Source organism: Dipodomys ordii, unplaced genomic scaffold (genome assembly GCF_000151885.1).
Source record: "Dipodomys ordii isolate 6190 unplaced genomic scaffold, Dord_2.0 Scaffold40, whole genome shotgun sequence".
Classification (NCBI taxonomy): Eukaryota; Metazoa; Chordata; class Mammalia; order Rodentia; family Heteromyidae; genus Dipodomys; species Dipodomys ordii.
In genome coordinates, this window is record NW_012267256.1 from 14,591,603 (window position 1) to 14,603,250 (window position 11,648).

Consider the following 11,648-nt stretch of genomic DNA (forward strand, 5'->3'; position numbering starts at 1 on the left):
GGAGGAGGCGGCGGCCCTGCGGGCTGTGCCCCCGGTGGGTGTTGTGGCTCGGGTGGATGGGCTGGGGGGCAGTCTCGAACCCCTTCCCCCCGAGAATGGCAGTGAACTTCCCAGCCGGAACAACCCTCCCCTTTCAGACCGAATCTGGAGCTCGGGGTCGCGCTGTGGCGGTGGGCGGTTTGCATCCATGTGCGCTTTGTGACCCCCATCCCCACCCCCTTTACTTACCCTGCTTTAAACATTTTCTAGTTAGTTGAACAGCCCTAGGGGGTGGGGGGGGCGGGAAACCATCTATATTCTAGCCTCCCCCCCCGCCCCCACCCGGGATTTCTACGGTAGTAACTGTGGCTTCTGTTTTCAGGTTCCCGAAGCAGGGAACGGGAAGATGTGAACTGTTACTCTTCTGCAGAAATTGAAAAAAAAAAAGGCGGGGGAGGAGCCCTTCCTTCCCCTCCTGCGACGGTGGGTGTGCGATCGGGGGTGGGTGCGATCGGGGGTGGGGTGCGATCGGGGGTGGGTGCGATCGGGGGTGGGGTGCGATCGGGGCTGGGGTGCGCTTGGGGCTGCTGTCTTTTTTTTGCCGCAATGAAGGCGAAGGTGTCAGGGTGCCGGGGGGGGGGGAACTGGGGGTGCATGCGTAGGAAGGGTGGATGCACGTGAAGACAAGCAGAGCTCATTGTTGATCACTCTGAAAACGGCAGGCTTGAACTTTTCGTGTGGGTCTGTGAGAATAATTTTAGGGTATCATGGTTGCTCTTGGATCTTTGTAAATAGCATCGCTTTTTTTTTTTTTTAACAACGTGGCTTTGTAGAGAATAGTAAAATGTTCGTTAAGTCTTTCCCCTAGTAGCCGGAGATTTATCTATCAAACACATATTTTCAAGTAAGAAGGAATACTTATTGAAAGAACGCGTTAGCTAGTGCTTCTCTCCCTCTCCCGGGGGTGGGGGGGGGGGAGAGGGGGCGTTCTTCTATTACATTGAATGCTTCCTGGATGGTTTTATCTGCCTAAGCTTGCTATGTCGGTTGAATGTACCCAGTCTGCTGCTTTCCGGTGGTTATTAATCTGTCAGGGGAAATTCCTTTTCTCTGAATGAAAGAATAGGAGTGCTCAGTATGTCATACAAGGGAGTAGAAATGTGTAGAAGGAAAACAGAAGTGGGAATAAGGGATGATTGCTTTTGGTTTCATAATAGGTTTGTAGAAGTGATTGTTGGGCTACTGCAAATATTCTGATACATCTAGCAGATCTGAAAACTAATAATCAATTTTTGGCTTGTATTTCTCTGTGTGTCTTGCCTAAACACTTCAAGTGTGAGGATCACTTGCTTGTATGTGAACTTACCTGTTGGAATTACCTGCAGTCTGTGTCCAGCATGTGCTGGACACACCTGTACCTGTACTGGAAAGCTGCAGTACTTGCTAATCAGATAAGCACATATGCTATTTTTGCTCTAATTGAATGCCTTGAAGTTTAAAGCATATTTTAGCGTCTGGTTAAGGAATAGCTCATTACTTTTAGTGCCTTTTTTTTTTTTTAGTAATTGAGACAAATTTCTCAGTTAAGAGACGAAAATATGTTACCTTTTCTCTATTTAGCTATTGCTGAAAGACGGGATGCTTTTAAGGCAAAATGGGAAAGGAAATTGGCTTTGAAGTCTGATTTGGGTTTGAATGATGGGTCTTCCTGACATTTAACAGTTGTATTGCTTACTACTTTCTTTCTTATAAGATTATTTGTAAGAATTGAATAGGATGCGTGCATAACTGTAAGTTAAAAACAAATTCCTTAGAATCAAATTGAATACCACTACACTGCCATTTCCTGATACACTCTAATTGTTACACAGTAAATAGTTGCTTTTGATCAGTGCAGTCTCTGAAAACATAGCTTTACAAAGATAGGACATTGGAGAAAGGGATGTAAGTGTCTAATTTTGCAAGTCTGAAGTGAAGTCTTGGCTACTGTCATAGCTAGATATCTCAAGGAAATTTATAGAAAAGTAGGATGACTGTGCATAAATTGATTTGCCAGTGGCTCCTGTTTCTTCCTCTTTTATAGAGAAAAAGGACTTTAGGTCTTGATCTGGCTAAAGGGTCTTGATAAGGGGTCTTACTAGGCATCAAAATGATTTTTCTTTGAGCCCCATTGTGCTGCCCCCATCTGCTCTTGTGCTGCCCTCTTGTGGATATTTTTGCAAAGAACTTTCTTTTGCTCCTCTTCTATACAGGTGTTTTTTTTTTTCTTTTTCTTTTTTCCTTTCTTTGGCACCAGTATGAGCTCAGGCTTGAACCTGAAGTTTGAAGTGGTTTACTGTGTTAATGTTAGATATCTACCTTTCTTTCTACAATGTCATGTCTTTGTAAAAGATGAGTTTTTAGAGATTGCTCTGCTAAATAGCAATCCCTTACTACTGAAAAATCAGCGTGGACTAGGACATAACAAATGTGGTAGTGTCCTGTTTGATTTCAAGATTTGAGATGTGTAGTGCCCAAACAGACACTAAATTGTAAGGCTATTAATACTTAAGTTGCTTGATCCCACTTATGTAAGTAATTCTCTTGGCCTAGGTTGCCGGGGAAAAAAAAAGAAAAAAACAAAAACCAAAAAACCAAGATTGAGACTCAAAGAGCTCCCTTAATAGAGATGATGTGTATAGTGCCCAAACAGACACTAAATTGTAAGGCTATTAATACTTAAGTTGCTTGATCCCACTTATGTAAGTAATTCTCTTGGCCTAGGTTGCCCGGGGGGGGGGCGGGGGGAGAAAAAAACAAAAACCAAAAAACCAAGATTGAGACTCAAAGAGCTCCCTTAATAGAGATGATGTGGAAACTCTGGTGCAGTAATGGCTTAATGTATTTTGTGTCCTATTTGTACCTTTATAACTTTTGTTCAGTGATTTCACATCATAAATCTAATGGTATTGCCTACGTGCACATCCTGTTGCTTATATCACATATTAAGTGATCTTTGCCAGAAGGGGTCTTTTGCCACTTTTTATGGTTTGTGGTCCTTAAGTCCAAGATTCCCCAATTAAAAACGATCATTTTATACACCTTGAATTTCTCTCAAAGGCTCATGTTTGGTCACTAACCTTGGCACTATTGGGAGTCAGAGTTTAGTAGAGGGAAGTTAGGATCAGCAGGGGCATGGCCTAGGAGACATTGGATTGCTGGCTCCTCTTCTCTTTTTGCTTTTCGATTTCCTGAGACAGACCAAATCTGCTAGGCATTCTTCCCATAATGTACTGTACCACCACAGGCCTAATGTAAGAAAGCCAAACAGCCATCCACCAAAACCTCTGATATGAGGAGCCAAAATAAAACTCTCCTCCTATTAAGTTGACAGTGTTGAATGTTTAATCACAGTAAATGCTGCCTAACACAGCTCCTTAATATTCTTCTGTCCTGGTCATGTAGGCTTTAAATTCGGCATCATTTCTAAATTACCTTTTTCATTTACCTGTTAACCCATCCAACATTTCTCTGTTTGTCTCTTACATCTCTGCTTTCTAGATCTTTTTATCACTTGAATCCCAAGACTTGTCTCTTGAGCCTAGAATTTTGAAAATCAGATCAGTTGCTCAGAATCTAGCATCACTCCCTTCCGTTTATACTGAATAGAGCTACCACTGTAATGTTCCTTATTGGGGTATTTTCGTAGCCTCATATCTTTAGTGGCTTACTGCTTTTCACTTTAAGCAACAGTAAAAAGTTTTGAGCTGGGAAACAGCTTTCTAAAACAAATATTTTAGAGAAATTAAAGTGATACCTGTGCTCGATATAGTTTGAAGTAACAAGTGAAATGATAAAGGAAGGAAAATAAAATGGCACTAAAATAATGAGAAATTACTTTGAGGAAATAAGTCAGACTGGAAAGATATCACAAGACTTCATTCTGGACTAGATAAGAAGGAAGGATGACTTGGGGGGGAGAAGGCCATTTAAGATGACTTTGATGTTTTAGCTTATGACTGGCACTTGAGCCACATTAGCAGTTTTTTTTTTATTAGTTGGAGATAAGTGTTTCATGGATTTGTCTGTATGGGCTGGCATCGAAGCATTACTCTCAGATCTCAGCCTCCTTCTAGCTAGGATTGTAGGTGTAAGCTGCTGGTGTGTAGACTCACTTTGTATTAAGCACTCACAGAATCTCCTTCAGCTGTGTTAGGCTTCCATTACATCTCCTCGGGCCCCTTGTGAAGACAAACTTCAGGTAGATTCTTGGATCTGTACCTGGCTACACCAGACGTATTCTCTAATCCATTGTTTCTTATTAGAATTACCTACAAGGCTTTTTAATACATAAATTACTGGACTTCACTTTGATAGTTTCTGTTTCAGTGCTTCTGAAATGAACATTTACAATTTCTCAAGTGATTCTGCTGGTGTTGATCTGGAGATCAGACCATGAGAAGCACTGATTTAAACTAGGGGTGGGAAATAAATATTTTCTAGTTAGAAACAGATATATGTGGTACTAGGGTTTGAATCTAGGACCTCACAGTTGCTAAGGCAAGAGCTCTATCACTTGATCATATCTCCAAACCCTTTTTGCTAAGCTGGTACAAATTCCCAATTTATATCATTACTTGACTCTAAAGTCTCTTCAAGTTACTGCCCCATTTTTCAGTTCTCTCTCCACAGAAAAACTCTTTTTTTTGGGGGGGGGTCCGGTCATGGGGCTTGAACTCTGGGCCTGGGCGCTGTCCCTCAGCTCTTCAGCTCAAGGCTAGCACTCTACCACTTGAGCCACAGCACCACTTCCGGCTTTTTTTCTTTTTGCTTATGTGGTGCTGAGGAATCGAACCCAGGGCCTCAGGCATGCAAGGCAAGCGCTTTACCACTGAGCCACCTTCCCAGCCCCACAGAAAAACTCTTTAGAAGAGCTATTTGTATATGTTTTTCTTTATTTTCTCTTAAAATTTCTTAAGTTGGTAGCACTTTTAATGTAATTTAACATATATGTATATATGCATATATAATTATGTGTTAAATAGAAAAATAATTTCTGAATTAACAAAAATGGTGTGTGTTACTAATTCAAACATATACTTTCAAATTAACGTTGTATAAGTGCCAGTTTATATTTTTCTATACTTCTACATTTATATTTCTCCACTAACAGGGTATTTCAGATGGCTTGATATTTGCCAATTCAAGGCTTGATTATTAATATCTCCTAATTTCAGTTTGCTTTTAATTCTACTTTATATGTTCTAGGAACATGTTGTGTCCATTTGTCTTTCTGTGTTTTTTTTTGCCTTTTTGCAAATAAAGTTGTGCTGTCATTGTCTAAATTGTTTTTCTCTTCTAGCTTGAGTTTTATTATTGTATGACATTTCTAAAACCTGTCTTTAACAGTCATGATAATTCTCTCCTTGTCACTTTTGGAGCACTTAAATTATTTGATAGAAAAATTAACCATTAATCAAATGGAGATTATTTAGGAGTTGAGAGGAATACCTCAGATTTAACCTATCAATTTCTTTGTAGAAGTGAGATTAGTTTGCCATATAATTAGCTTGTAATAATACTGGGTTAAGCTGAGTGCTGCTGGCTCATGCCTGTAATCTTAGCTACTTGAGTCTGAGGATTGGAGGATCTTGGTTTCAGGCAAGCCTGGGAGAAAAGTTCTCAAGACCCCCTTCTCAACCTATATCTAGGAGCTGTGGTATGCACATGTTATCCTAAGCTACACTGAGGCAGAGATTGGAAGGACCATAGTACTTAGCCTGGGTCCAGCAGACTGTCTCCTTTCAGGGAAACTGGACTTGATTGTATATACCTAACATTTTAGTGAAGAGAAGTCTAAACGTAGGTCGATTGAAGTTCTCCTTCCAAGGCAAGAAGTAAGACTCTATCTTCAAAGTAACTAGTGAAAAACAGAGATGGAGGCATGACTTACTGGTATTGTGCAAGCTTAAGGCCCTGAGTTCAAATTTCAGTATGACAAAAAAGGGTTAAAAGTAATTTTTAAGCTGGGAGCTGGTGAGATTAGTTTGCCATATAATTAGTTTGTAATAAGTGGGTTAAACTGAGCTACTCAGGGGCTAAGATCTAGAGGTCTATTGTTTGAAGCCTGAGGAAAAGTCCATGGGACTTCATCTCCAAATAACCAACAAAAAGCCAGTCTAGAGGCATGGTTCAGGCTTTAGACTCTGAGTTCCAACCCAAATATTGGCAAAAAGGAAAGTTAATTTTAACTTTCTTGGTTCCCAATTTAGCTTTTTCCTCATGAGTATTTATTGATCTGAAAAGCTGTGTCTCAGAATTTTAATATAGATGAGTAAATAATAAGACTAAGGTATATGAGTATATGATGATATTAACATTAGAATTTTATGTTTGAGCTTCTGTTTTTTCAGTGAGTGCATAAGTTGATTAAAATTTATAATAATGTTTATTTAACCATTTATTCAACAACTTCCTGTGTTAGGCACCTTTACAGGCACTAATAATACAGTAATGAGTATAACTTAAGTAACTTCAGTAAACTTTCACTAGTGATGCAAGAAAGTCAGTGAGCAAAAGAATAGTTTATCCTCTGGTGGAAATAAAACCAGGACAGTGGCTGCTTGGGTGGTAGGATTAAGGATTGGTGAAGAAGCATGAGAGAACTTTTGAGATCATGATGATTTCTTATAGGGCTTATACTAGCCAGGTATATGTTCATTTTCCAGATTTATTGAGAATATTTGTGCATATTGTTGTAATAGGGAAAGTAGAGTAGATATAATTTATGTTATAAAAAATAATAAGTTAAGCCGGGCGCTGGTGGCTCACGCCTGTAATCCTAGCTACTCAGGAGGCTGAGACCTGAGGATCGCGGTTCAAAGCCAGCCCGGACAGGAAAGAACCTGAGACTCCTATCTCCAATAAGCCACCAGAAAACCGGAAGTGGCGCTGTAGCTCAAGTGGTAGAGCGCTCGCCTTGAGCTGAAGAGCTGAGGGACAGCACCCAGGCCCAGAGTTCAAGTCCCACGACCGACAAAAAAAAAAAAATAATAAGTTAATGCCCATGAAACTACCATCCATCCCAAGAACTAGTACAACTAGTACATTAGTGGTAATTTTCACCTATATAAATGTTTCTCTGTAATTATTCCCCTGCCCAGCTCATTTTGTGTATTAGGTTTAACACCTTGGTTTTTCATTTTGGTTTAATCACATTTGAATTCCTTAGTATACTATTCAGGTTTTCTTGTTTGGAGATTTACAAAAATGGTTATTTTACTTCTATAAAGAAATTGATCTGGGTGTTAGTGGCTCACACTTGTAATCTGCTACTCAGTAGGCTGAGATCTGAGGATTGCAGTTCAAAGCTAGCCCAGGCAGGAAAGTCTGTGAGACTCTTATCTCCAGTTAACCACTAATAAGCCAGAAGTAGAGCTCTGCCTCAAGTGGCAGTAGAGCCAGAGTGCTAGCTTGAACAAAAAAGCTCAGAGATGGGCTGGGAAGGTGGCTCAGTGGTAAAGCGCTTGCCTTACATGCCTGAGGCCCTGGGTTCGATTCCCCAGCACCACATAAGCAAAAAGAAAAAAAAGCCAGAAGTGGCGCTGTGGCTCAAGTGGTAGAGCACTAGCCTTGAGCTGAAGAGCTGAGGGACAGCGCTCAGACCCAGAGTTCAGGCCCCACGACTGGACCCCCCCCCAAAAAAAAAAAGCTCAGAGACAGTGCCCAGCCCCGGAATTCAAGCCCAAGGACTGGCAAAGAAAGAAAGAAAGGAAGGAAGGGAGAAAGAGAAAGAGAGAAAGAGAAAGAAAGGAAGGAAAGAAAAAGAAAAGGAAGGAGGGAGGGAGAGAAAGAGAAAGATGGAGAGAGGAAGAGAAAGAGGGAGAGGAAGAGGGAGAAAAAAGAAAGAAGGGAGGGAGAAAGAAGGAAGGAAGAAATTAAATGTGATAAATTAAATCTGAAGTGTTCCTTTCAATTCTTAAATGATTTTCATTCAGTTAGTGCATAACCTAAGTACCAAATAACTAAAGTGTTGTAAAAGTGACAAGTGAATAATCATGATTATTAAAAATATAGTTTAAAAAATTCAAAATTCAAAATTAAAACGAGCTAGAATTAAAAGAAAAACAATTTTGGTATTGGAAACCACATTATGGGAAGAAAAGCATGAAATTCATGGAAAGAAGAATGCACATAGCATGTTATAGTCTACAACCTATTTTTATGATGTAATTCCTAAGATTTATCGATGTTAACATAAAATCATAGTTTATTTTAACTGAAAGGAACATGTTCTATAATGTGAAGGTATTGAAGTCTGATACTTTGAGCAGTTTAGAGGTATTTTACTCCTTCCCCCTTTGGAAACTGGTACAATCACCAGTGTGTCTTTTGTATCCACACACATAAATTTTTATAGAACTTCTACTTAGGAGTAGAATAGCAGCAATTCTTTTTTTTTTTTTTTTTTTGTCGGTCGTGGGACTTGAACTCTGGGCCTGGGCGCTGTCCCTCAGCTCCTCAGCTCAAGGCGAGCGCTCTACCACTTGAGCTACAGCGCTACTTCCGGTTTTCTGGTGGTTTATTGGAGATAGGAGTCTCACGGTCTCTATCTCCTGCCAGGGCTGGCTTTGAACCGCTATCCTTAGATCTCAGCCTCCTGAGTAGCTAGGATTACAGGCGTGAGCCACCAGCGCCCGGCAGCAATTCTTACAGTATGGGCTCTGGCTGATGCCAGGAAAGTCTTCAAAACTCATTCTTTTTGCTACCTTTGGGCTTAGTTTGTTCTTTTTCTAGTTCCTTGAGGTATAGTATTAGGCCATTTGAGATCTTTTTAATATTGCTGTTGCTTCCATGTTAGAACTGTTTTTGCCGTATTTAATTGACCTATAATTATGCTGTATTCAACTGATCTATAATTAATAAAGTATAATAGATTATAAGAAATATAAATATATGCCTGTCTTGGGGCTTGAACTCAGGGCCTACACATTGTCCCTGAGCTTTAAAGGCTAGTGCTCTACCACTTGAGCCAGAGCTTTACTTCCTTCTTTTTTGGGGGGAGGGGAAGGGTAGCTAATTGGAGATAAGAGTCTCATGGACTTTCTTGCCAGTGCTGGCTTTGAACACAGTCCTCCGAGCTCAGCTTCCTGAATAGCTAGGATTACAGGCATGAGCCACCAGAACCTAACAAATATTTTTACAATTATCTTTGAATAAATTAAAATCCTTTAAAAATTTGCATACTCAGCTGCAAATGAACTTCAGAAATCTTGCAGTTTTGTCTATTCCAACAATTTCCAGTTGGCTTTTTTGTTTATTTTATTTTACTCACTGAAAGTTTCAAAAGGTACTATTTCATAACTGAGGATTGACACACTATTTTCTCTGGTAAGAGTAATGCCATAAATTGCAAGTAGAACCGAGTGTCAGATTGTAATTCATTTACTCACGGGTATTTTTCTTCTTTTTTTTTTTGTATTTGTAGTATTTAGAGCAGTACTTGGCACATAGTAAATGCCTTTATGAGTTTGTCTATCATTGTTACTGTCTTCTCTATTCTGTACAAAAATATATCTGCTGGGGGAGAGGTGTCATCAAATTATCATCTCTAGTCATGAACTCATCCAAATTACAATCCTATGCTTCAGCGGAACTGATAATGCTTTTATCACTGCTTGTTAGTGTGTGTCTGTTAGTGTTACATATTGATATGAACAATTTCTCAGGTTGATAGCTGGGGTTTTATGATTGTCCACTGGGCATTTATAATTTATCTTGCACAGTATTTTTGTGTGTATAGTACACAATATTTATTCAGTTAATAGTGTTGATAGTCAATGCTATTGAGAAAACTTCTTTGCATAAAAGGGATATCTTATCAATATCACTTTGATTTGTAACCTTTCTGTTTTCTCTAATAGGCCAATGTTCTGAAAAAGACTCTGGATAAGAATGGCTTGCCTTACAATGACAGAAATGGAAGCAACCTCCACATCTCCTATACATCAGAATGGTGATATTCCTGGAAACACCGATTCTGTGAAGCAAATAGAGCCAGTCCTTCAGGTGTATCTTTATCATTCTCTTGGAAAAGCTGAGGGAGATTATCTGAAGTTTCCATCTGGAGAATATGTTGCAGAAGAAATTTGTGTTGCTGCTTCTAAAGCTTGTGGTAAGTGTCAAATATCATCATTTTTCTTGTTAATATATCATTGCTTTAATTATGTTACTCTGTGTACATGTACAATGTGTTATGGATGGCAGGTGTCTTTTCACATTCATAAAATTTGAGAAAGGCATGAAGAGTAGAATTTAAAGTGTCTCTTCCTCAGACGATATGTCAAAACAAGTTGAAGACTGTAAATATTTTTTGAGCACCCATTATAAGACCATATGAGGAAACTAAAGTATCCAGATGTGGGATACCTCATAAATTAATATTAAAACTACATTTTGAGTGCAGTATGAAAATACAGTATCAATATCAATGATGTTGATATCAGTGTGTGAGAATATATATTTGGTTTAGATTCTTGATCATTCTATAGCTATGATTGACAAGTTTTTTAGCTTCAGAAAATTGATTGGTCTTTTCATATACAATTTCCTTGTTTCTTTTGGACTTATTAAATACATTGTTGTTTATTTATTTATTTATTTGTCGGTCGTGGAGCTTGGACTTGCAGTGTGGGCACTATCCCTGAGCTCTGTTTTTCAAGGCTACTTCCACTTCGAGCCACAGTGCCACTTACATTGTTATTTATAAGTGATTTTAAGTCCAATGAACCTAGGCACAGGTTTCCTGTATAATATCTGTTATTCAAGTCCTCTTTGTCTTTGTAGGTTCTTTTTTGGGGGGGTCCGATCGTGGGGCCTGAACTCTGGGCCTGGGTGCTGTCCCTCAGCTCTTCAGCTCAAGGCTAGCGCTCTACCACTTGAACCACAGCACCACTCCCAGCTTTTTTCTTTTTGCTTATGTGGTGCTGAGGAATTGAACCCAGGGCCTCATGCATGCAAGGCAAATGCTCTACCACTGAGCCACCTTTCCATTCCCCTTTGTAGGTTCTTATTGTTGAGAATGGTATATTGAGTTCTTCAATTTACTATATTTGAATTGTCTATTTCTCCCTTTATTTCATGTTTTTGGTTCATAAACTTTTAGGTAAATTGTATATGTTTATAATTGTTATATCTTCTTGCCATGATGATCATTGTGTCTACTTTTCATTTTATGGTATATGTTTGGTTATGTTATATGGTATATATTGTATATGTTTTTAATTGTTATGTCTTCTTGACCTATTTTATGGTACTAAGGTTTAAACTCAGGGCCTTGCCCTTCCTTGGAAGGTGCTGTACTGTTCTTGTCATGCCCTAAATCCTTGGTTATGTTAGTTATTTTTTACATAGGGTATAGCTTTGTGCTGGGGACTAGACTTGGAACTGATCTTCATGCCTCTGCCTCTGCATAGCTAGGATCCACAATACCCAGATTTTATTTCTTGAGATGGTATTTTGGTAATATTTTGCTTGGGCTGGTCTTGAACTTCAATTGTCTTGATCTTTGCTTCTCTTTTTTTGGGGGGGGGTCTGGTCATGGGGCCTGAATTCTGGGCCTGGGTGCTGTCCCTCAGCTCTTCAGCTCAAGGCTAGCGCTCTACCACTTGAGCCACAGCGCCACTTCCAGC

At 39.5% G+C, this 11,648-nt stretch overlaps 1 protein-coding gene across 1 annotated transcript in view; it reads left to right on the forward strand.

Annotated features, from left to right (window-relative positions):
* The window catches only part of Jak2 (Janus kinase 2), a 52,334-nt gene continuing 40,686 nt past the window's right edge, over window positions 1–11,648 (forward strand). The window contains exons 1-4 of the mRNA XM_013018412.1: window positions 1–34; window positions 362–462; window positions 9,882–10,132; window positions 11,123–11,129. Coding sequence (XP_012873866.1) covers window positions 9,913–10,132; window positions 11,123–11,129 — 227 coding nt within the window. The 5' untranslated portion in view covers window positions 1–34; window positions 362–462; window positions 9,882–9,912. The remainder of the gene's footprint in view (window positions 35–361; window positions 463–9,881; window positions 10,133–11,122; window positions 11,130–11,648) is intronic.